We start from the raw sequence: 25,432 nt of genomic DNA, 5'->3' as shown, positions 1-25,432 counted from the left end.
TTTCCTGAAGGAGTTGGCCTTGCTGGGAGCCCGCCCTCCCGCCCCGAGCTGTGTCCTGTGGCTGCTGGGGCACAAGAGGGCGTGTAATAATATTAATTATAACAATAATAGTTGTAACAGCAGTAAGAGTACCGCAGAGCAGCTTGCTGGAGCTGCCGGCCCGCAGAGACCACTCTGGTCCCCAGCCCTGTCGCCATCCCCGCACGGCGCCGGGGCCGGCCCGGCAGCTGCCACTCACGCCGTCGCCTCCGCCTCCGCCGCGGCGGGGCCGAGGCCGGACTCGAACCCGCGGCTGCCGTGCGGGGAGGGCTCCCAGCCGCGCCGCCGCGCCCCAGATGTGGCAGCCGCCTCCCGCCTCTACATCGCCCCGGCCCTGCGGGCAGAGCCCCGCACCGGGCAGAGCCCCGGGCAGGGCAAGGAGCCGGTAAGCGCTGGGGGGGGGGAACGGGGGCCGGGTTTCCTCCCGCAAGGGGGGACTTTGTTTGGTCCACCCCTCCTCCACAGCCCCCCCGCCCTGCGCCGTGACTGGGGCCTCCGAGCTGTTTCCTCTGCGTCCCAGATGTTGAGCAAGAAAAGGACTGATCCTACCTGTGGTAGTGCAGGGGCTTAGGGAGTTAGGGGCCCATCTTGAAAATGAGAGCATCAGAAAACATCTGCCAGAGGTTAATTCGGATGAGTGCTGGTAGGAGGTGATGCGGAAAGATTTGGGCACTGCCTGGACAGCAGTGGGGCAGGCAGGACCAACGCCTTATATATATTTCTTATATCAAGAAATGAGAGGTGTTGGCAGGAAAAGGGTGACTGGTAACAATTTTGCATGGTTTTAGTTTTTTTTTTTTTACAAGGTCCTCTGGGATCATCGCAGCTTCTCTGTAGACAGATGAATCACATAGTGCATGTCTCTCAACTAAGGCACAAAAAGAAGAAAAAACATCCAGATTAGAAAGAAAACCAAAGAATTACCCTGTTCCTGAGGAGTGGTGGACAGCTAGCTGCCCAGTGCTAGGGGTGAACTGCACCCTTTGCTGTACTGCAGGAAGTTAGGATGTGTACTAATCCTATTTCATGGCTTGGGGTCACAGCTTAAAAGGGTCTGGGTTCTGCTGGGTTCCTCAGATTTCCTGACTCCGAGTATGAGAACTGGTGGGTCCAGAACTCAGGCTGTGTGCAACACTCCCTGCATCCTTCTAGGCATTCTCAGGATGGGAGCCAGGATGCGCAATAAGCACTCCAGCATGAGCATAGGCTTGGGAAGAGAGAGTCAGTTACATAAAGGGACATTGATATAACATTGTAAATCTGAAAGTAAACTGAGTACTATTATTCGGGTCAACAGAACGTGTTTTGGGAGCAGGTGGTTGTTTGCCTTAGGTTAGTGGAGCTGATCAAATACTAAAGTGTTTTCTGTCACTGGCCCATCTGATGCCTCTTACCTCGTTGCTTTGTGTTTCAGAAAAACTTTGTGATTCAAGAAATCCACCATGACAGGTGAGGAAGTTCGGCAGAGGAAAAAAGAGGGCAGGACTAGGAATGGAGAACGATCCAGGCACAAAGGAAAGAGCAAGGGTAAACACAGAGAGAGACGACTTGGCAGCCAGGAGGCAGAGGATGTCTCTTTGCCTGCACCACAGAAGCTGCTGGCTGAGAAGAAAGTGGACATGGCAAAGTCACAGGAAGAGTCAGCCATTGCAATTTGCCTGCAAATTCTTCTGCCATACCTCCTAGCTGGTCTTGGCATGGTCTTGGCAGGCATGGTTTTGGATTACGTTCAGGTAAGGGAAAGGAACTGATGTGATATACCTTCAATGAGATAGATGGAGGGCTTTATCTTTAGAGGTGGTGGATTTAACTCTGGTGATAGCAAAGTAAAGGAGGATTTGCCGCAGTTTCACAAGCCAACATGTCCTTCAAAGCCAGCTATTATGTACTTCTGTGCAGCTCTCAGGGGACAGTGTGGGGCGTTTTTCTGTCCCTTTTTCTTCTCTGGAGATAAAAGATAACATAGTACTAAAGAGCATTTGAAGGCTCTGAGGTATCTGTGTGGGAAGGTGTAGTCCTCTGCAGATAATCTCACCTTTGTCCTGGGAAGAGAGTGGCTGAGTTGCAGCCCCAGGGGCTGTGGAGCCACACCACTTTCCTTTAGTAGATACAGCTGTATCACTCTGGGGTGTTAGCTCTGGAAAGTCCTGCATCCCCTGCTTCCCTGCATAAGGAACCAGCCATCTCAGCACTGTTAATGCTTCACACAGCCAGCACAGCCTACACACCCCATCCTTTTATAAGGCCTTGTAACTGGTGGCTCAAATTCTTGGGTCTTCTTCCAGTCCTATCTCTGATTCTGTGACAGTCAGTGACATTTCCTCCTACGGTGCAGCAATACAGAACTTTAAGGAAGTGGTGAGTGCTTAATTTTAGACAGTTTAAAGCTTCAGTTTATTTCCAGATTGTAAATTGCTACACCTTTGTGCTTTAGGTGACTTACTGCTGTGTGCCTTTTTTTTTTTAACCCTTTTATTTGACTAACTGGCTGTTGGGTCAGACTGCCCTGACCTACCTGATATAGTGACACTGAAACCACTGTGCTTGTATTGACAGCTTTCACAGATCTGGAGCTGTGTTCTTCAGCTATTAGCTCTGGGCTGATCTCCTTAAGCTAGGAGAGTTATAAAAGCTTAAGAGTGACATGGTATCCTTAACTGACCTTAGCATGTACTCAATACCCAGCAGAATGTGTTTAGTCAGATCAGAAAAAAAACAAGGCAAATCCAGAACCCAGTGGCAAGCTACTTTTTGTCTTCATCTGTGTGGGCAAGTATTGAAAGAGATCTGGGAGACTCTTGTTTTATGAAGGAGCTCCTGTGTAACCTACACTAGGTGTAGTGGTCCTGCTCTGGTTTGGTCCTGCTCTGGGGGGTTTGGACTCGATCTCTCAATGGTCCCTTCCAACCCCTAACATTCTGTGATTCATAGATGTCATTCTGAGAGTCTTGAGCAGCCACTTTCACTTTTACTGTTCTGACCTGCCCGTCCCTATGGATCTCTGCCATTAAGTGCATGTTACCTCCTAATGTGAGATATTAAAGCGTGAAATAGCTTGCAGATGGGTGGATGATGGAGGAGGAGTGCTTTTCTTTTGGTATTCTCCTCTAGAGTATTTTTTTTTTCTAGGAAGGGCTGGGCCACTAATATAAACAGAATGTGAAGCAAACCTCATATCGCCCTGAAACCACAGAAGTCTGGGTTCTGTTTTATGCAAATGAAGAGCTCACAAAGAGCTTTCATGTTAATGCCCAAAGCCTGAGAAATCAACTCGAGTAACAGCTCATAGGCAAAGCAGGACTTGAGCAATTCAGACAGTGACTTTTCATGAGCTTCAGCTCATTATGGATTCACTGCTGCTAAGAACTGTCCTTCCTTTCTAGGCTCATCTTGGCCTCTGCCCCTTGTTTCTGTGGGCAAGAGAAGTTACTTTGGGCCACAGGCACTCTGCATCTCCAGTCTTTTCACATAGCTCTTTTCTCTGCCCTTCCCTAAAGCAGGGAAGAGAGGAGCAAGGTAGGAAACAGGAAAAACACACAGCCTGATCTGACAAAGAACTAGCAGAGTTAGAAGTGATAATATTCCAAGAACTGGGATGTGTGGCCCCTGAAAAGCATTGTCCTCTCCTGGGTCTTTGGCATCAGAAATAGTACTGTCTGTTGCTTACACTAACATGTTGTAAGAGCACCCACTGGTATCCTCGTCCCTTCTTTGCAGGGATGATAAGGTAGGTCTTAAACTGTTCTCCTTGGCACTTGTCTTCTTTTTTAGTACTGTGGCAGTGGGTGGAGGCACTGGATCAGGGCCCACCCAAGAAGCTCTTTTGCTTTGGCTCCTCTAAGGCATTGCTACCTGTTGGCTAGTCTGCAAGCATAAGGGATGCAATGTGTTTGTGTGCAGAGGAGGGCAGCAGTGTATCTCCCCAGGTTTTGCCGTGATGAGTGGTGCAGCCATGAGGTGTTTCTTTGGGGTTTTTTTTCCCAACTTATAATCTTTCCAATTTATTACTTCCACAGCTAAAATCTTTATCCTGCTGTTTTGCAGTGTTCTCTTTCTTCTCAAAGCTGATGCATCTCTTGGCAGACAAATATGGTAAATCTCCTTGCCAGGAAAATATGATGCATCCCTTTGCTGACAAATATGGTGTGGATCCTTATCAGAGGCTCCCTAATTGCATACTAAAATGACCCAGTGTACACTCACAGGAGACCTGAAACAATTACCTTCTCTACATACCCAATTCATCAGTTGAAGGCTTTTTATGGTGCTTGCTTAGAAACAGCAAGAGAAGCATGATAAACTCATAAACCCTGCCAGGCTGATGTTTTAGTACAGGATGTGATGCTGCTGTGTTTTTTAATGGTATTTGAGTCATTCAGGCTTATTAATATTTCTTTTACATTAATGTTTCTGCCTCTCAGCAATCCAGTTGGCAGATACAATGACATATGGAACTTGGTATGCACATTATCAGGCATTTGAAAACCTGTGGTAATTGTCCAGCGATTGTCCTTTATTTTCTTGAAGCCTCTGTGTTTCTAACCAGCATTGCACCTTTATGCTTTTACTTCACAGTTCTCCCCTACGATAAAGAGGTTGGGTCATGAGTTGTTATTACAGGATTTTTATTAACCTTCTTCCAGCTATTGTGGGCTTTTTTTCAAGTTATATTAGCTAAAATGTACTCCCTCGCTACTTTTCAGCTGACTGGACCATTGTTAGAGGGATGAGACACATGTATACACACCAAGGCGGCCAGGAGTAGAGGAGGTTTCTGGAGCTGTATCAGAATATCAATCTAGAAAGCAGCAAAGCACAGAGCTTCCCCTGTACCTGGGGTTTGTTTTCTGCTCTGCCATGCTTGCAGAGAGATCTGCTGTGCCACCTCAGCCCATTATACTTTTTCCTCTGTGTGAATTCAGACCAAAAGAAACGCAACATGTAAATGGCTGAGAACTTCCTCAGGTCTGTGTTTATCTCTAAGCTGGGGACCCCGTCACAAGGACAGGGAAAGGATAGGAGCTTACTGCCATTTCCCACAGGCGTGACTTCCAGCTGAAGAATGCACTTCAGTCTTCACTCAGCAGGTTACAAGCTCTTTGGCTGTATGTAGCTATAATGCAGCTTGAGTCCTTGAGCTTCTGTCAGCTGTTTGACCGTAGAGGCTCTAGGGTGAGACCCCCTGTCTCAAAGACAGCATCTTCTCAGGAGTGTGCAGAAGCAGAGTGTTTCTCTCAAGGCCAGGAGGGCAGCCCAGCTCGCTGCGTGCCACGGAAACGTTCACCCTTTCTCTGCCTTGCCTGCGGTGTAGTGAGATTACAGAGCTACCTTAAATAAGCTCTGGCTATGACTCTTATCTTGGCCTTTGCAAACTAGCAGAAAGTTGAAGTGATGACAGCAGATAAGGCTGTTCGCTTTTGAAGCTTATTGGCTGGTTCTCTGTTGTTTTTTTTTTTTCCTTCCCCTGAAAGCCAGTCATTCAGAGGTATAGCTGGCACAGCCTGATCATTACATCCCGTGGAGAGCATGGAGGGGACAGGAGAGGCTGGGGTCTAGCAGGACAGATCTTCTCTCCCCAGCCAGCTTAGCTGTGTCACTTTCCTGGAGATGAGACCTGCAGAATACCGTCAGGCACGAGAAACATGGGCTCGTGTTTTTCTTGACCTTTCTTCACCTTGAAGGTGAGCGACACAGAACCTGGTTTTTAACTACCCACCTCCTCAGCCTTGGGACAGTGAGAAAAGTTCAATGGTGCATATGGTGGGAGTAAGGGAACTGGGGCTGGTTCACAGCCAGCTTACATATTAAACCATCGTATCAAAAGCGAGCCACGGTCTGACAAGGAGTGTAACTTGAGGAGAAAGGACACTACTGCCTTTGAGCACGCTGAGGGATTCTTGCATGACCTGTCACTCTTTCAGTGCTGTAGCCTGAGCAGGTCTTACTGGTTTTTACCGAAGTGGTGGGAGCTGAATGGGGTGTGGGCTCATTTCTATTCGTCCACAGGCACCTCTGCAATCTTTTTTTCTCCTTTTTTAAATTCCCCCTTGGATATAACTCGGAGAAGTAGTGTCCATCAAGTCTGCTGGCATCTGGGCTCAACACAGCTGAATTCCTTTTAGAGGATATCCTTGCTACAACCCTCTGGACACATTCCTAGGAGAAGAAGCAGCTGAAGAAATTTGGCATCTTTGCTGTACTTTCAAGAAAGAAATTTCTTTTGACTTTGGAGAGATTTGCCAGGAAGATCTGTGGAGTGTCCTAATCTCTCTCCATTTGCCCTGCTGAGCATGGGGTAATGGTGTTTGACCATGGTGGTCACCCAGTTACAATTAGAACTGTGCTTCCATGGCAAGAAGCTGAGAGGTTTCACCTGCAAATTGACCAGGTCAGCCAGTGGATTTCTTCCAGAGACTTCACTCTCCATTGCCTCCCAGATTTTTGTGCCATTCCTTCTGGCTGGCTTGGGTATGGTAGCTGCTGGCCTCTTGATGGATGTTGTTCAAGTAGGTATATGTGGTTGGGCAACTTGGTAATAAAGAGGGTGGGCTACTTCAGTGGCCTTTGTGCAGTTTTGTTTTTTAAGTGTGTGGTCCTAGCAGCAAGTCAGCAGGATGGCTGTTAGGCTTTTCCTGTGCTAGAGAGACACTGTCCATCTTCCTTAGATCAGTACTGGGGCTCCTTGTAAAGTGGGATAATGGCTTTCAAACAGGCTGTCTGATACTACCCTTGGTGTGTCAGCCTGGCTGCTCCCTTTGCTGTATCCAACTAAACACTTCTGCTCTGAAGCAACTGGGATCAGACTGTGGTGTGTTGCCCTATTGCATGGTATAATTTTTTTACTTTAAAATTGCTGATAAGGAGATCTAGGTCAGGGTTGTTATTAACTACCTGTCTCACTTAGAGGCAAGTTTATGCTTTCAGTTCTTTGCAAACAACCTAATGTAATCTTTGGTCTGGAAGACATTTAAGTACTGTGATGAGAGGCAGACCAGTCAAAAAAGATGAGCATTGCCTACAAACTGGGTGCTTCTTGGCCAGATTCTGAAATGGGTGTAAATTTGGAACAACTTCCATTGACTTTCAAGGAGTGCTGTTGGATTTACACTGCTGTGCCCACAACCAGAATCTATCCCATCTGTCTTTCCTTTGTACCAGTGACGGAAATAGAAATGCGAAATTTTTTTTAGTTTGGGCATCTCATACCAGTGGATTTGCAAATCAAAAGGCTGGCAGAGTTTCCCAAGGATATATCCTGCACTCTGAGCTCACTGGAGTACATTGGATTCTCTGGCATTAGTACCACAGCAGGAGCTAAATATGGATACTTGAGCGTTTGGAAAGACAATACCTTGCTGTTTTTTCTTGCATTGAAAGAAATAAAGACAGCAGAGAAGTTGAATTGAAAGGAATAGGAGGAATATCAAAGAAGGGTTAACTGGAGTGGCAAACACTGTTGCTATGCAGTGTTTGTTGTCTCCACCTTCCTTAGGCACAGACCTGTCTTACAGCATTACAGAAGTTCTCGAAGTACCCAAGATGTTAATAGTTAGCAGTTATCTTTGGCCAGATGTCTCAAAGAAGCATAAAAACTATACCCCCTCCATACCTGTGGCAGGTGAATAGATATATGTCTAAAAGAAATCAAATGCTAAGAATTAGGCTTTGTTCAAAAGCGTAACTGTACCTAAACTGATGGAAGACACATTCCATGTGTGCTTTGGTTGCATGTGTCCTTTAAAGACCAGAATGCAACCTATTTTGTATAATTGTACACTAGACTCTTAGAAATGGGGTCATGAATGCAGTAAAATAATAGGAAGCACGTTTTTTGGTGAAGGTGTTTCTGACAAAGTTGAAATAGGAGCCATGGATCAGTGGATGTAACTCCCAGAGGAGGGAGCTAGTGCCTTTAGTCACAAATGACACAGGAGAGATTCTAGGGAAGTTAGTGGCCATGATATGAACAACTCTGTATTTAAAAACAAGTCCAGTAGCTGGGAAAATCCAGAGGTCTTGACCTTTAAAAGTCTGGGTTATCCTTCTGTGCCTTTTCATCTTTGAGCTGCTTATTTTCAGCTTTTTTTCCTGAAAGTTTGTAAGCTAGAAACATACTGTGCTGTCCAACTAAAACCTGAAACTGAGTTTATTTGCTCATATTGGTAATTAAGAGGGTTCACAATGCTTAAAAATAGTTTGTTCTAGTGCAAGAGTTGTGATTTGCCCAGTTTTCAGGGGCTGTCTGTCTGAGGAATACTCTGCCCTATTTGCAGTCACTGCAAAACATTCTTAGGAAACTCTGTGTGTGCCTTTGACAGGCAAGCTCAAGGATGGTATTTAGAGCATACGTGTGAGTGTAATGGTGATGCTTTTGTTTTATTATAAAATCTGCAAAACCATCTTTAAATAATGTAGCTCTGTGCTGGGAGTCCAGCTGGCTCTCTTGTTTGCAGGCCTGATGCTGTAAAGAGGACAAATCATAACATCTTAACCTCTCTTCCTCTCAGGACCCCGTGGGCAGCTCCAGCTGGCATGGGGATTTGCTGCAGTGGATCATGGAGTAACCACGTTTCTCCAGAGCTGAGCTTTAAGGCTGTAACTCCGTGATGGGGTCATGAGATGGCAAAGTGTCTCTTTCTGGCTCATTGTCCCTGTGTGGGTTTGCAATGCTGCAGGGAATGTTTCTGTTCCTTATAGGCCTGTTTTCATCTCAAAGGACAGAGATGCTTCATAGGCACTCCAGCTCTAACCTGACACATTCACCTGCTCCTCCAGCTGACAGCAACAGTACAGGGATCATCTGCCTGTTCTGTATTTCTGCAGTCTCTAACACAATGGAGTCCTGGCTACTTCCCTATAAATCATTATGAATCTGTCCTCAGGCTCTTGGTGAGTCACTAATGAGACTCAAATGGAGGCAATTAAGCCAGGTTCTTTTCTTAGTACAGTTGTTTGACTATTTATTGTTCAAAGCCTTATTTGTATGTAAGGCAGACTACCAAAATATCACATATCACATCCTGAAACTTGTTAGCATGGCTTGAGATCTGCAGAATTAATAATGAATACAAAGACTGGAGCTTACGTTGATGTAACACTCAAATTTCCCAAAGGTTGTGTTGGCTGTTATTTACTCAACAGTAACTTACCTTTAATTTTTTTAGACTTGCCTGTTTCTGTGTCATCACTGCCAGTTAGTGTGCCTTTTTATATTGATAATAATGTTTTTTCTATTATGTGCACTTCTGAGGGGTTTCTTGCACCCCCACCTTCATTTGTCCTGATGCAGAAGGTAGCTGTGAGGTCTTCCCAGCAGACAGCCTCACCAGTGGCTTCCTTCCCACGGCTTCCTTCCCACAGCTTCCCATGGCACAGCCAGATTAAAAACCACTACACCCTGTATGTGTGTCACAAGAGGCAGACAGCTGGATGTGTTGGCATTTAACAAGTCCATCCAACCTCCTGGATTTTCAGGTTTATAGAATCCAAAGGGATGTGAAGATGAGCAAGGATCTGTTGTTCATTTTGTCCTCTGGTGCCAGAATTTGTGACCTGTTCATGATACCAACCAGTGACAAGTCAGAACTGATGAACAAGTTGATCCTTCATGTGGTGTATTGCTAAATTATGGAAATATTTGCCACAGGATGGCTCATGGGTTGTGAGGGAGTGGAGAGGGACAAGGTGGGAGATTGCAGATCTAAAGGAGATAAATCCTTTGAACACAGGTAAGTGTGCAGGAACACACACACACACACACCAGCTCAGTACCCTGTAGTGAGACAGGACCAGGTGCCCTGAGTTACTGATGAGTGGGTGTGGGTTCACCTGTGTCTGGCCTCCCTCCTGAGCATGTGCAGGAGCACGGGGCCAATAAGAGAGCAGCTGACACCCACAGAGAGAGCTCTCACTCTTCAGTGAGGATTGAGAAGCCCACAGCATAAGGAGCCCCAGGAGCAGGCAAGAAGGGGTAGATCCCGGAGCCCCAGGAACAGCCCTAGGACATCGTCCAGGAATGGGCTAAGCCCCGAGGCCTCAGGATCAGCCCTAGGAGCAAGAAGGGCTCTTCCCGCTACAGTACCCTGCAGCAGACAGTCACAGTCTGGAAAATACACAAGAGAATTGTCCCATCTACTTGGCAGATTTCCAGATTCTTGTATTATACATCTGAATTTGACTAGTGGTGGAGATAAGTTTAGATGGACCTGTAGTCTGACTCCGTGCAGCCACTCTTTTTCTCTTGTATTCTACTCTTAGATGTTGAGCAAGTTGGTTTTACTTTTATTGTGAGCTGCTCTGTGATTTCATCCTGACGTGGGCCTCTGATTATAGTGAGACTTTGCCAGCATCCTCCAATGCACAGGCGTTGTATGAATTATAGAAGATGTATTAATCAACAAATTTTTCTTAAGGTTTCAGATAATTTCTAGTGTTGCAGCTGATTCAACAGCTTTGTACAGTTCAGCTTCAGCAGCACAATGATAACAAAGATATTGTCTCAGCAGTCTAGGCTTATGGGATATCTTAATTAAAAATCCTTTTCGTACCTGTGCTGGGAGCACAATTGGTAACAAGGATTTAGGAACCGCCTGTGGAAAATGGATACAAAAATCTTCCCTCCCACCACCAGTTAGAAGCTAGTTAATAGTTTGTTAAGAAATGACAGATATAACTTTGTTGTTAGACCGTTTCCAGATCTTTCTGTTTGTTCTTATGCATCTGGAAAACAATTAGGTGTTCTTGTATCTTGTGTCAGTACAAAGGAGACAATGCTGTATTTCGTTTGGCTTGTTATTGATTTTTTAAATTTTATTTAATTTTACTAATTATTTTTCATGTAATTTTTTGGATAAGGTTGGAGGCACATTTAATTTATGGCTTTCCAAAATCATCTGCTGCCCTTAGGATGAAGGCTCCTTTCATGTTAGGATAGTGCTTTGCTGTGACACCAAGCTAAAAATTCCCTCCTTCTCTCCTAAAATGTGACCAGCCCAAGGCAGCATCTGCACAGCAGACACCTGTGTGCCAGGGGGCAAGAGGGGAACCCACTCCCCTTGGAAGTATCAGCATTTGACTGGTCAGCATCACAAAGTGTGGTTGTTGCCTTTTTTCTTTCTTCCAGCACTGGGATGTATTTCGGACAATTACAGAAGTTTTCATCCTGGTTCCTGCCTTGGTTGGCTTGAAGGGGAATCTTGAGATGACACTGGCATCCAGGCTCTCTACAGCTGTGAGTGTTAACAAGGTTGTGGTCGTGTGTCTTGGGGGAGGTGGGGGATTCTCAGGAGACATCAGGAGATTCTGCTTTTATATAACCATGTGTGCATGAGACATGCCCTTCTCTGCTAAGTAGAAACCGGTGGTTTGCAAGTGTTGAAATAATGTGTTTGCCCTCATTTTGTAACTGGAACAGAGAATTTCCATCTGTGCCTTGAAGGTGAATTAATCCCTGGGTAGCCAGTTGCTGATATCTGGGGCCCTGTGACACATGAAGGAGACAAAGCCAGGGCTCCACATCTGTCAGCTTCAATATTGGGTTGTTTTTCTGTGGGTACTGATCTTAAGAGAGCCAGGGCTTCCCAGCAGTCCTGCCTTGGGGAGAACAAACTGAGGATTCATGGGACCTGCAGTACCTTTTGCTCCTGGATTTTCTCTCTCCTGACTCGCTGAGCAGTTTTGTTTACTTTGTCTGTTTGTATTGCATGTCTCAGGAGAAAATGGACCTTAACAGAGCAATTTACTGGAAATGAAAGAGGAAAAATGGTTTACTTTGTTCAACTTTTGGTCTGTATGAGATGTAGGGAATATGCCCGCTCTGTCTTTATCTGGGTGTTTTGCAATACCTTCATGCAAGCCTCTGATGCCCTGCTGCACTGGGCTGGAGCATGATGGAGATGTGTCCCTGGTTCACAGGACCAGGTGAAACTGCCTTCAGCATCCACCTGTGCCATGGGAACAGGTTTTCAGGGTGTCTCTCTTGGCTCCTAGGCTAACACTGGACAGATGGATGATGCTCAGAAGCAATGGAAAATGGCCACATGCAATTTAGCCCTTATCCAGGTGAGTCACACCAGCTGGGAGAGGAAAAAGACCCTTTTCTCTTGCTTTGCTGCAGCCCAAGAGCACTTATTTCCAGCAGTTCTGGACCCAAAGCTCTTGGGGCAGGTATTTTCAACAACGCCAAGCAAAGCCCAGGACTTGACGTCCAGTAAAGTTCTGTGTAGACCAGAGCTTGTAGCTTAGCTGCAAAACACAAAGCACATTCAGTGCCTTTGTGGACAAACTGGAGTAATGAAAAACACCTCCTTTTGCAGAGGAACTGTGCCACAATGTGTGTTTCACAACAGCCCCTAGATAAAGCCTGTTGTTTACTGGCAGTGTTTGGGAATCAGCCTTGGCCATCAGGGGAGAGATGGGAGAAATGGGCCCCTTTTAGCTCTTTCTGCTTGTTTAAATCCAGCAACCAGCCTAGAGGTTGCACATGGCAAGGCCACAGGGCTTGCAGCATGTGCCTGAGTCCTTTTGCTTATCTCCTTCCACAGCTTTCAGCTTGCTAGGAGTGCTGTGTTGATGAGGGTCACATTTTTGTATTGACCAAGGCTATTCCTTTGCTGGTGGACTCAGTGTCCTTTGCTGAAATGTTACCTGCCCTTTGCAAGCCTCCAGAGTTCTTCTCCAAATTTTGTCAGAATTCGTTTTTCTTTTTTTTTTTTAAATCTAGTGGAGCCTTACAGGGATGCCACTTAAATACATAAGTAATCAGCTTCTCTGCAAGGCTTTGCCCTCCTAGCTGTATGGCAGTGCTGCAGCTGCATGGAGCCAGGACTGCCTGGGACCAGATGTGGATGATTGCTCACCAGCTGTCTTCTTTTGGCCCCCAGGTCCAGGCCACTGTGGTGGGACTTCTGGCTGCCATTGCTGCTGTGATCCTGGGAGCCATCTCCAAGGGCTCTGTGGAGCTGAGCCAGGCTGCTGTGCTGTGTGCCAGCAGTGTGACCACAGCCTTCATAGCTGCCCTTTCTCTTGGTGAGTCCTTTTGGTTCCTCTGACCAAACATGCAGCACTCAAGTGAGAAAACTGTCCCTCCAGCCAGGAAGGCCCAGTTGGCATCCCTTTGGTCTGGCTCAGCAAGGAGGGATGCAAGGGGTATTAGTCAGGACTGCTCTCACTCCTTCTACACCCTGCCTTTGCTTCACTTTTCCCAGGATCTGATGTTTGCTGGGCTCTCAGCATCCACAACAGTGATCTAAATGTCCCACTTCACCTGACACACAAAAAAAGTCCCATGCTACGTGTGGGTGTAGACACGTGCACACACTTTCACCATGTGCTTTGAGTGACATGCTAGCCATCTCTGCTGTCCCTTTCCTAGGGAAGAGTGAGCAAGTGCCATGCACAAAGGTATTAAGAGCCTGGTACCAGACAACTCCAGCCCACACTCGCAGTGGACTTTGGCCACCTTGTTCTGCATGGAGGATCATGGGCAGCACTGCTGTGAGCTCTGAGCCAGGCAGTCCTCTCCTCCAGCTATTCCCCTTGGAAGGGAAATGTGCTGGGATGGATAAGCAGGAGCTGTTCTGTTGCCTGAAGCTGCTCAGTCTGCAGGTCTGCCATAGGAGGGCAGCATGGCACCCTGAATAGAGGGAGCTGGTGGAGTTGGATACAGCAAGTTTGCTAAATGAAAGGGACAAGTTAGAGCAAGTGCATATCCTGAAACTCGAGTCAAAGGGTGATTGTAGATGCCTTTGATGAAAAACACGGGATGAGGCAGTTGTTAAAAAAGAAAACCAGCAGCCCAGCTTTCATTAAACTCTTCCCTTCAGTCTCCCTGCTCAGTGTGATACCAAGAGGTTTTGCTGCTGTGTGATATCACAGGCTTTCAGCTAGCATCAGTTTGTTCCCTGGACATGGTCACAGGCAGGCTGTGTGTGGGTGTGCACAGCGGGAAGCTGCTATTTTTATGACCAGGGAGGGAAGCAACATGAACTGTGCTGTGGGGAGGGGAGTGTGGGTGTCTGGGAGGGCTTTGGTGGAGAATGCCATGTTGTGTGAGGATATGGTTCTGTTTAAGGGATGCTGTATCAAGGAAGGTGCACACGTGGCAGTTCTTAGGAGAGAGATGATACCTCTGTGCATGCTCAGCTTTGTTGGGCCTGTGCAAGAAGGCACAGGAGAGGTTGTGAGCTGGAGGGAGCCTCACCATTTCTCAGGTTTCCTTTGGTACATCCCGTCAGCCCTGAAAAGAAATTATCCCCAAAGACTGAGATGCAAGGGGTCAATCTGATGGCCAAGCTAAAAGCCTAATTCAGGCTACCATAAGGAAGCTTTTTGCTTCTTGGTGGTTTGAACTGAGAGAAATTTTGGTCTAATATGGAAAATATCTGTGTTGTGGAATCCAGAGCAGGGGATGGCACCAGGAGGCTGCCGCATGCCTGCTGTGTGCTTATCTCTGAGTGTGCTTCTGCCTGGTCCTGCTTCAAGGCAGGAAAGATTAGGCTGCTCAGGAGGGGAGCTTCTTCATTTGGGCTGCCTGCTGGTATCTCCTTTGATCCCTGGAATTTGCTTGTGTGCCGCTGGGTCTGTGCTGCAGTTCATAAGGGCAGAGTCATGCCCTTCAGGATGGTGAAAGCAAGAGGACAAATTCCTGGGGATGTCCAATCCCTTGCTGTGTGGTACTGCTATGACCAATCTGCTGCTTGCTCTCCCAGACCTCATGTCCCTCTGGGAACAGCAATTCTGGACTGAAACACAGCACAACACGTTCCCTGATGCCTGCTCTGTGTCTTCTCCAGGTCTGGTGATGATTGGTGTGATCATCGGAGCAAGGAAAGTTGGGATCAATCCAGACAATGTCGCCACACCCATAGCAGCAAGCCTTGGAGACTTGATAACCCTTTCCCTGCTGGCAGGAATCAGCAGTGCACTCTTCAAATACATAGGTACAGTGGTACAGTGTCCAGCAGGGATCTACAACTCAGCAAGGGAGAGCTGAACCCTTCTGGAATCATTGTAGGGTGCTTACCTGTGTCTGGGATGTCTCAGAATGGAGGCTATCATGCCACTGGGGTCAAAAAATTACCAAAGAGGCTTTTTCCAGCCTCTCTTTTAGTAGCAAACTGCTAGACAGAGCCTGAGACACACAACTGGAATTTGTGAAAGAAATAACTAACATGTATTGCATAGCTTTGCGACAGAAGGTTGCCGTATGTGACATTGACTGTTCCTGCATCTGTCACTAGCCAAGCATAAATGCTTTCTCTGCATCAGTAATAGCAGGTCCTTCCTCACATAGCTATTTCAGGGGGTTGGCATTTGTTAAATGTTATTGTATCTTCTCATATGAAGAGTTGTGGCTGAACAAGTTATTACAGAATTGGAAGGAGGGCAGAAGGGCTGCACTGTTTTATGCTCACAGGACTCTGAGTAGGAGTTGTGGCTATGGGGTTTGCTGTGCTGCTGGTTGGCAAAAACCTGGGCACCTCTCGACACTGAGAAGCTCAAAACATGTTGCAGCTTGGGGATACATCCCTGACTGTTGCTTGTAAAGTGCTAGGCTTTTTACCTTGAGCCTAACCCAGAAAAGAAACAGGAAAATAAAAGGATCCAATAAACTCAGTACCATTCTAAACCCAAACTGTTGCTTCAGACTGTGAAGAGGAGCTGCAAGGCAGCTGTTTTCAGTTTGCATAACTCATCTCACATGCCAGCAAGTGAGCTAGAGGAGCATTGCTAGAAGAGGCACACAGATTGCTCCTGTCCAGTCCTCCTTGAGCTTCAGAGGTGCATTTATTTAATAAGCTTTTTCCATGATGCCGTCATGCCTGCCTCTGTAAAGCTCATTTGTCTCTCAGTCACTATTCCTCTGATAATATCTCTCAAGGAGCACATGGCAGAACAACATGATAACCTCTGTGACTGTGAACAGAGAGCATTTGTGATGTTTTCACAGTAGTGTAAATGGCCTCTTGAGGTGGAAAATACTCAGCACATGGACACTTAGTCATTGGGAGCATGAAGTGAGGCAGGTAGGAGGAAGTCACTGTTGATGTGGTTTAATAAATCTATTTTCCTCCCCAGTGTGTAGTAAGGGACAGGTCATGCTGTGACAACTTCTGCATCCCATGAGAAGGTATCCTTAAAAAATACCAGTGGGTCTGTAAAGTTTGAGAGTACTGTGTGCCATCTGATGCAGCACCATATCCTTCTGCAGAATATCCTTTTGCCAATGAAGATTTTCAGTTTTTCAAAAATCAACTCTGGCCCTTCCCAGTCCTGCATATAATGTAGATACAAAGTGTGCCAAAGGGTTGCAGGTTGCCTATGGGCTGTATGTGAGAGAATGTGGCAGAACTAGAATGTGGAAACTTCCTACCAGAATTCTTTCCATGGGCTTTGATAAAGTTTGATGGACTCCAGTGCTCCTTGTCTGCATTATTTAAGAAGGAATTAATTGCCTGAAACAACAAGGACTGGAGGTAGGAGATCCAGTACAGCAGCTAAGTCTGTCATACACCCCACCTGTCCTAAATGACTCCAGGTGGTAAACTGCAGTGGCAAAGAAGCAGCTGTTTACTCCCCAGAAATGGTTGCATTTCAGCCACAAGTAAAGTGTACACCTCTCTGTAAGAGCTCTTGGTTCATGGAAGATACTGTCACATCAGGGCCATCTCATCCAGGTAGCCCCAATCCCTGGCAATGTCATTTTGAAAAATGCACTCTTTTGAGCTTGCTTCATTGTGCAGATTACCTGCAAAATCTGTGTTACTACCCACTAGCCTTGGCCCCAGCACAGAGACCAGATGGAGAGCTTTGTTGAAGAAGCATTTTTATATCAAAAGGGTTGGCATCATCCCCATTGCTTGAAGGTGTTTCTAGTGCTTCTGCGTCATGTTTATTTTCTTTTAGTGCTGCACTTATTTTTTAATTCCTTTACTTCCATAGGTCACTTCAAGGTTATACCCCTCCCTACTGAATGAAAAAAGCACCTAATGGAAGCAGATGTATGCTTGCACAAAGGAAACCCTGGATTGTAACTGGCTTATACGTGCAAGAGAACATTTGTTCCTATAGAGCAGACCAGCTGCTCAGCTATTCTGCTAACTTACCATCAAAAGTACCTATTACTTCTTGTTTTAGGTGAAGGCCTGAGGTACCTGTCTTAAGTGTGATATAGCTTGCACACAGGAGTTTCCCCCTTGCCCTGCTGTTTGATTTGTACCCTGAAGCCAGAATTTTTGTAACTTTTTGTGTTGCTTAGTTGGAGATGGAATGAGAGACTTGCTCATCTTCAAATATAACTTACTTTGAATCGTGCTGATTTTCAAATATCCTCTAGCAGTGAGTTTCAGGGGTTAATTGTAGATTTCTGTGGTGAAGTGAGGTAATTGTGTGGGGAATACCTTGGTTCATGTTATTTTTTTTCTGCTAACCTAATTCAGTTGGAGTGAGAGCCCCACTGCCTTTGCCCCATACTTAGTGCAATATGATTTTGGCAACCTGTGAAAACAGGGGCATTTCATTCAAAATTTCTTTTCTTCATCAGATATGAAATATCTTTCTCCTCTCATCTGTGCTGTCTTCATTCTCATGATCCCTCTGTGGGTTGCTATTGCCAAGCAAAGTCCTTCCCTTGCTGAAGTCCTGAAGTCTGGATGGCAGCCAGTCATTGTTGCCATGAGCATCAGCAGGTAAACTGAGGAACTGCTCCCAAGCCCACGTTCGTATGTGTGCTGCAGGGAGACCACATGCTCATTTAGAAAGCCATCAAAATTAAGACTGGAAGAGACAGCAGAAGGGCATTTTTTCAGTGACTCTCAGCCATTGATATCCCTCCAACAGGCTGTGAGTTAGCAGATAAGGAGACCCCAATGACTGGAAAATGCAAGTCATCATTTAAGTCTCACTCACATTATCTGCACACCACATGGGTGCAAGCTAGGGAACCAGAAAGATATGATGATGATCATTACAGATAGTCAGACTTCACACTCATGTAAGTCTTCATACTCCATCTGTAAAGACAGAAGACTAGTGAGTGTAGATCCAGGTAGTTTATTCCACCTTTGCTACATCTTTCAGACCCAGCTGAGATCTGGGACAGAACTTTTAAAAGCTGCTAAGACCAATATAGCAGAACTTTTGAGGAGGATGATTAAGCTTCCCTGGCTACTATCAGTTTTGCTCTAGGATGGGCAAGGAGTTCTTCCTTGTCTCATGACGCCCTTATCAGAAACTGTAAGGCTCCTGTCTGTTGGTGAAAACTAAGCTGTAAAAGGAGTAAATGGGGAATAGTCCAGCCCTGGTAATGGGAAAGAAGCAGTAATTCACCTCAGTGCACTATTTCCACAGCATAGGAATTGCCTCGGGAAGAGAGGTTGATCCACCCTCATTCCTTGTCTTTTTTTTTTTTTTTTTTTTTTTTTTTTTTTTTTTTTTTTACAGCATTGGTGGACTCATCTTGGACAAAACTGTAACTGACCCCAAGTTTGAAGGCATGGCAGTTTTCACACCTGTGATTAATGGTAGGTTGAAAAGAGTGGGTTAACATACACACTTTTTTTTATGCCTTCCCCTCCACTCCAAGGGTTATGATATTCACTGTTGCCCATACATAGAGATCTGTGTTCAAATCCCTGCTTCCATCAGGAGTGGAAGTGGAGCTACTGGTCCCATTACATCCCTACTGACTCATATCTTGTTAGTGTCTTAGGAGCAAAATAGCAGGCAGGGCTGAAAAACACTGGCAGAGCTGTGGGAAAGGTTAACAGCATCCAGTAGTTGTCTCTGAGAACTGTGTTGACACCTGTACTTTCATAACATCAAACCTACCCAGGATGTCACAATAAATCCATTTTCTCTGTCTCTTGCCATTCAGCAATTTGAGCTGTGCAATCATCCAGTATACAGATTGTTGATAAAGTTATATACTAAGATTATAAATATGTATGTGTATATATAAGATTATAGAGATTATATACAAGGATTTTAAATATATATATAACAGCATATTTTGTTTGTATATTTATATTTGTTTGAAGCCTTCCAGTAGTTTTATGCAGAGACATGCCAGTACAAACTGCTGGGTATCCTAGCATTGCTGAGGATCCTCTGGGTTGTTTTTCTGCTACTGCAGTGTTCTTGCAGACCCGGTCCATTCCAGGGGAAACCCACATTCCTAGGGTAGGCCTGGCCTCCTAGCATGGTGTCCTCTTGCAGTCAGGGTGTCAGCCAGCTGTCACCTTACTGGATCTGCATAGAGGCAGCCAGCTTGCTGACAAACTCTTCCCAGCATGGTTAGCCCAGGAGCCTGATTGGGAAAGTACATCAGCAGCAATTTAGCTGAATAATGTTGGCCCAGACCTTGCTCTGTTGGGGCAGGTGACCTGTTTGGCAGAGCTGGTGGCAGTAACACAGTGCTCAGTGGCTTTGCACAGATAGCTCTTGCACTTCACTGCAAAGCATGGCAGTGCACAATTCAGAGACTTGTTATGTTGAGCTTGTCTTAGTATTCTCACTTTGATTCTGCTCTGGCAAATCTCATGCTTAATGATGGAATGTTGCCTTCTTCAAGGAAGGAAAAACATGATAAGCCTGTAGGATCTGGTTCATTTTTTAGTGGCATTGTTACCTTATTCAGGATGGTCAAGGTTTGCTCCATAGATCATCATCCCTCTATTTGCTGCTGGAAAACTTAGCTGCTTTTTCATGGTTTCAAGAATTAATCACTCTGGAAGAAATTAATTGCCTTTTAATTATCTAACATATTTGGGCTCTGATTCATTCTCATATGATTCCTTTTCATTTAACCAGTGTGTTAGCTGCCTTCAGACAAAACATACAATCACTCTCTGATGTTTGCTGTCTTTTAAACAGTAATGGCTCTTTGGGTGCATGAATCCAAGAAGTGGCTGTGAGCAGGATCTGCCATTGCCTGTACTGCATTCCCCAGGTGTTGCTCACAGACTCTGCCAAACCAGATGCAATTGCATCATCTTCAGAAGCCACATAGCATTTACATCTTGTGCTGAGAAATGAGGGAAAATGTTTCCAATAAAGCAGTCAGCAGGAGATGATCACTGGAGCCTTCTTGATTTTTAAGAGCTGTACCTGCCAAGTGTATAGTGCGGCATCACTATAACATGCAGGATGAGGCTTCTTCGTTCTCTCACTACTTCTTTCAGTGAGCTTTGTAAGTGAATGCAGATCAACTCACTTTGAGCTAGATTCTAGACTGATATAGATGTTTTTGCTGCTGTGAAGGTGGCTTACAGGTTCACTGTGTTTTGTCCTCATAGGTGTTGGAGGGAATCTGGTCGCCATCCAGGCCAGCCGTATTTCCACATTCCTGCACTTCTGGAGCATGCCTGGAGTTTTGCCATACAAGATGAGGCAGAATTGGCCCAACCCATGCACTACATTCTTCTCATCAGGTAGACCTTGAACCCTAGGTGTCCATGTCTCAAGGCCTGTCATCACAGATAGCTCCTTTATCAAGCCTGGTTGGCGAAGGACTAGGTGGGTTTCAAAGGCAGAACTCCCTTTGTCCCTTACAGGGAAGATACTCAGATCAGAGAGGAAACATCTTTGCAGTGGGCAGCTTGAAAAAAAGCCTGTGGTATACTTGCTTACTGGCATGCAAAAAAACCTGGCCTTCAGGGACCATAAAGAAAGCAATTGAAAAAGATTCTCAGATTTGATATAATAGAAAATGATTTTAACCACGGCCATCCCAGAGCTATCAGCTATGGACAGAGGGGTGAATAGACCGTTACCTGGCTGAAAAGAAGCTATTGTTCCATCTTCAGCAGTGGATAAACCTTAGCAGCAGCAAAACTGGATTTTAATTATCTATGACATGGGTCTCGTCTTTTCAGATTACAGGTTCCTCTCAATTCGCCCTGCTAGGTTGGGAATTACTGCTAAAAAAACCTGGGAAAGTGGGTTGCAGCAAGGTAGAGCAGAAGCAGTGGGTGGCACAGAGCAGCTGAGAGAAGTGTTGGGAAGGAGTGAATCAGCACAAAGCACCTCTTTGGCACATAGTTTCAGTGCTAGACAAAGCTGCTGGGCTAATGCTGCTCCTGATTGCTGCATGGTCTAGACAAGGTGTTAGCAATGTGGTTGGTGGGAGGGGACAGCCTCAACACTAAGCATTCAGATATGCAGCTGCCTCCTGTTCTCCCCCAACCATCTGCAGCTGCTGTCATCACAGCTTCTGTCTCTGTCCTCTGCAGAGGTGAATTCCAAGTCAGCCCGAGTTTTGTTCCTCCTGGTTGTCCCAGGGCACCTCGTGTTCCTCTACACCATCCATCTGCTGCAGGGAGGCCACACGTCTCTGTCCTTCACCTTTGTGATGTTCTATCTGACTGCTGCTTTGCTGCAGGTAAATCCTAAACTGCTACCCTTTAAAAGGAACCTCTCAGGTACCATGAAAACGAAGTCTCCAGGCTAAACAGGAGTCATGGTCAAACTTCCAACAACAGACCACGTTGCCAATCATTTCAGGTGTGCTTCCTACCAAACATAACATATCTTCTGGGGATCCAGTAATATTTCACCCAAATTGCCAGGGTCTGGTCCCACATGAGCATGACCACCCTGAATGGTGAGGGAGGGATCAGACATGAGATGAGGAATAACTTCCCATCATCCACTTTGAGCATACAGAGACACACTTGGCAAGGAGGTACTTCTTGCTGTAGGTAGTACCTTATTATGCCATGTTCGCATCTTGAATGTGTAAGTGCTGAGTATTTCTACACTGCCACTGGTCACCCCAGCAAGGGGAAGGATTGGCTGTGAACCCCAGCCAGCAGGTTTCCCCACTCGTTTTGGAAACCAGTTTCACATATCATTGTGAAGATCTATGGATCCCTCTGGGCAGGGTGATATGTGTCAAAAGCAAAGGCCTGAGAAGTTCATCTTCAAAAGTAAAAGTTCTGGGTAGGTAATGGAGAGTTCATCCAGTTTGTTCTGACTGTTCCCTTTTGCTGTTTGCCTTCCCTGTAAACTTTGTCATCTCACTCAGAAATACATGTGGCTGTTGCTTGAACTCACAGAGGCTCTGACTTCACTTGCCCTTTTAAATGAGTGATTCATTAATTTGCAGGGTGAGGTATCTGACTTCTTGCTTTGCCTTACAAGCAGCCTCGTGTCTGTGGGTGAATTCCTTGCATGTGTAAACAATCAGTTTTTCTCGACCTTTGCACAACCCAGAGCCCAGCAGCACAGTCACAGTTGTAAAGGAAAATATTTATTCTTCTCTTATGCATCGAGGTAACTCGTCACCCAGAGCCAAGCATGAAAATACACAGAATAAATGCCAGTGTAAAGAGCAGAGTCCCAGCAACGCCGCTGACCCTGAAAGATTCCCATGGAGGCCAGTGGAGAAGAGTATGCTCAGCCTGGTTCTTTCTTCCCCTCCATTATACTTTATAAAGAAAGACAGAAAAAAAGAAAGAAAGGGGGAAGTTTGGGTCAACTCAAGGAAGCCCAAAGAGAGAGATCAGAGGCCTAGAAAACATGACCTCAGTGGAGCGATTGAATGGACAGGGGTTAGCTAGTGCAAAGAAGAGAGGCTTGAGAAAAGCCTGGCTAACAGCCTTTAAACTACCAAGTTTCTGTGGGGAGGGACAGAATAACATTTTCTCTGCAGTCACTAGGGATGAAACATGAAATCGTGGGTTTCAAATAGAAAAAGGCAGATTTATGTTAGACCTTGGGAAAAACAGGGACAGAAAAAAAAAAAAAAAAAAAAAAAGCCGTGGGACTGATTGCTCAGTGTGTGGCATCTCCATCTTTGAGAGTTGTTTAGCATAGGCTGAACAAATGGCCATCAGAAAGATGTGAGCATATTTGATCCTGCATTGAGACAGAAGAATGGTCTATATAAAACTCTTGAGTTTCCATTCAGACTTCGTTTCTGTGATTCTGTTATTTAATTTGCTCACCCCAGTATTCCTCCTCCTTCTTCCTCCCACCCAGCTGGCAGGTTTCACCTTTAGAAATGCTGCCTCTGGGTTTGGTTCCTGTTGTGCTGCGGTATCCCATGGTGGGGCTGCAGATATGGGATACAGAGTCTCTCTCCCTCCTTATTTCAATTAACTAGACAGTCTTTAATCTTTAGATGAAGTATTTTTTTCCTCCATCTGTTTATCAGAATTAGGAATGAAACAGGAATTAAAAGAAATCACAACAAAGATTTATAAATTGTTGAGATTAAAAAAAAAAGAATTTTTTTTTTCAACATGTCAGTGCTGCTTGGGATAACTTTGATGTAAAAACTGCCTCAAACTCCAGTTGTCCACTGAGACTTTTAGGAAAAACAAAGTAGATGCAATCTGAATTTCTAAAGGAAAAAAGAAAGATGAAAAGAAAAAAATCTGTCTATAAAGTTACTGCTTAAGGCTGCCTGCATATTCCTGGTGGAGTGAGTGAGAGCCTTCCCATTCTTGGCATGGGAAATAGGAACTGTTCCTATGGAACTATGCTTTTGGTGTGGTCAGACTCCCATTTTGGGCCATGAGGTGCTGGTGAGCAGTTCAAGTATGGTCCCCATACTTAGGTGGCTAGTAATATGGGTGATGCCAGGCAATGCAGTGCCCAAGAGCATGAGCTAGTTCCAAACAATCTACCCATCCTAGCATGGCTCCATCCTGCAGAGGAACAGTGGTTCTCTGGGGAAGGTGTTACCTCTTAGCAGTCCCTGTTAGGTGTGGTACCTGGGAAGTGGCCACATCATTTTGGCTGTGAGCTGAGGAAGGCTTTGCATTAGGTTTTTGCTGCCTCACAGCAGGACCTCTCTTGCCTCTCCTCAGGTGGGAATCCTCCTCTACGTGGCTGACCTAGTTGTGCGCCTGATGTGGAGGAAAGCACTGGATCCGGACAATTTCTCCATCCCCTACCTCACTGCCCTGGGAGATCTCCTGGGCACCGGATTCCTGGCCATCTGTTTCCGCCTAGTTTGGCTCATCCACGGTGCAGACATGAACCTGGGGAACTGAGAGACCATCCATTGCTCCATGTCACTTGTGCTACATGGTGCTTTCCTCTGGGAAAACGAAGTATTTGGTGGTGAGTGCTGGTTCACCTGGCTGGATTGGGCCTCCCTTGTTGCCCCCCCAACCGCCCATCTCTCCTCCCCATCGTGCCTTACAGCTGGGCTTGCTCACCCCGAGGAATCAGCACCCACAGACTTGTGCCCTCTGAAGGGAGCAAGCTGGCTTTAAGCAGTGCCCGTTGCTCACACCTGCACCTGGCAAATCAGGCATTAAGAAACATTTGCACCATTTGCAATGGGATGACCATTTTGATCAGTTCCAGTCCCTAGCACTTAGGCAGCCTGTGACGCCGCTCCAAAGCCTGTGGAGGTCACTGCATCTGATCCTGCAAGTGGAAGTTGCGACCTCTCCACAGGACTCTTTCTCTTAAGGGAAATTCTTTATTCACCCCCTATTTTCTCTCCCCTTGTGTCCCTGGAGGGAAATGAGCAACCAGGTCTTTTACCTTGTCTCTTATCCATCACTCAGATGCTCAGGATCTGATACAGTAAGCTCCTCACTGGCCTGTGCCCAGCAGGAGGTTATCTAGGGTTACCACCTACCTGTTCTGGCAGGTAACTGTTGCCTGACAGACAAGCTGGATTGATTTCATTTTGGAGGTAGGAAGGTTTGTTTTTACGGTTTATGAAATGTCCAGTAGTTAAAATGTTTATAGAAACACACAGAGAAATAAAGTGTTTAAAAAAAAAAGAATGTTGTGCATCTGGGGGTTGTTTTTTCTTGCTAAGGTTCTGCCTGTTTCCAGTTCGTACTTGTCAGCTATAACTTCTTGCTTGTTTCTTTCTCATCATTTCAGGGTGGGATAACACAATTTTAATAGGGCTTCAGGAAAATCAGTGTTTACAGCCAAGAGCAACCTTCTGCAGCCCACATGTTTCAGATTAGCATGAAAGCCCATTCCCTCTCCCACATTCACCATCTACTTACGAACAGCTACCCTGCAGTGAGTCTAGAATCTACAGATGTGCATGAAGACTGTGTTGGACTGGGTGAGGATCTGGCAAATGACTCCTTAGATCCTCTCTCCAGGGTGGCTATCTTGTGCTATCAGAAACACAGCAGCAAGGCCTGTGAGACAATTCTCACTGAAATGGGGGTGGGGAAGCATATAGTAAGATGCCCAAGAGATAGGGGTTGAGAGCGTGGATCAAATCTTTAAAAAATACCACTTGACCTCAACTTTAATCGTAATCTGTCTGTTGGAGGAGGCACAGGGGGAGGTCAGGTCCTGCAGGCTGCTGGAAGACAGATGTCATGTTGAAGGACTTGCTAGCTTAAATTTGAGCTGTGCTGTGTGCCTGATAGCCTTGGGTGTTTATGTGTTCTCAGTGCTACTC

The 25,432-nt window shown here is 45.8% G+C and overlaps 1 protein-coding gene across 5 annotated transcripts; it reads left to right on the top strand.

The window, feature by feature from the left end:
- The first annotated feature begins 254 nt into the window (after nt 1-254).
- SLC41A3 (solute carrier family 41 member 3) lies at nt 255-24,775 on the top strand. Of its 5 annotated transcripts, none has more exons than XM_030458327.1 (12): nt 290-424; nt 1,454-1,488; nt 11,162-11,269; nt 12,028-12,099; nt 12,921-13,065; nt 14,832-14,978; nt 17,582-17,726; nt 18,481-18,560; nt 20,334-20,468; nt 21,270-21,418; nt 22,312-22,428; nt 23,853-24,775. In XM_030458327.1, the coding sequence occupies exons 3-12, from the start codon at nt 11,240-11,242 to the stop codon at nt 24,036-24,038; spliced, it is 1,206 nt and encodes a 401-aa protein (XP_030314187.1). In that variant the 5' UTR covers nt 290-424; nt 1,454-1,488; nt 11,162-11,239; the 3' UTR covers nt 24,039-24,775. The 5 variants fall into 5 exon arrangements, with proteins under 5 accessions (XP_030314186.1, XP_030314187.1, XP_030314184.1 ...); XM_030458324.1 differs by having other exon boundaries at nt 1,454-1,772; XM_030458326.1 differs by lacking the exon at nt 22,312-22,428 and having other exon boundaries at nt 255-424; nt 1,454-1,772.
- The last annotated feature ends 657 nt before the right edge of the window (nt 24,776-25,432 follow it).

The sequence above is a fragment of the Calypte anna genome, chromosome 12 (assembly GCF_003957555.1).
Source record: "Calypte anna isolate BGI_N300 chromosome 12, bCalAnn1_v1.p, whole genome shotgun sequence".
NCBI classification, from domain to species: Eukaryota; Metazoa; Chordata; class Aves; order Apodiformes; family Trochilidae; genus Calypte; species Calypte anna.
Note: the sequence above shows the minus strand (reverse complement) of the source record. Positions and strands in the feature narration are given on the sequence as shown.

Bases quoted from the DNA above. Each gene is read 5' to 3' on its own strand.
- SLC41A3 (XM_030458324.1), top strand. From the start codon at position 1,482: ATGACAGGTGAGGAAGTTCGGCAGAGGAAAAAAGAGGGCAGGACTAGG. The intron at 20,469-21,269 runs GTAGACCTTGAA...TGTCCTCTGCAG, and splicing joins CACTACATTCTTCTCATCAG to AGGTGAATTCCAAGTCAGCC. The intron at 21,419-22,311 runs GTAAATCCTAAA...TTATGCATCGAG, and splicing joins TGACTGCTGCTTTGCTGCAG to GTAACTCGTCACCCAGAGCC.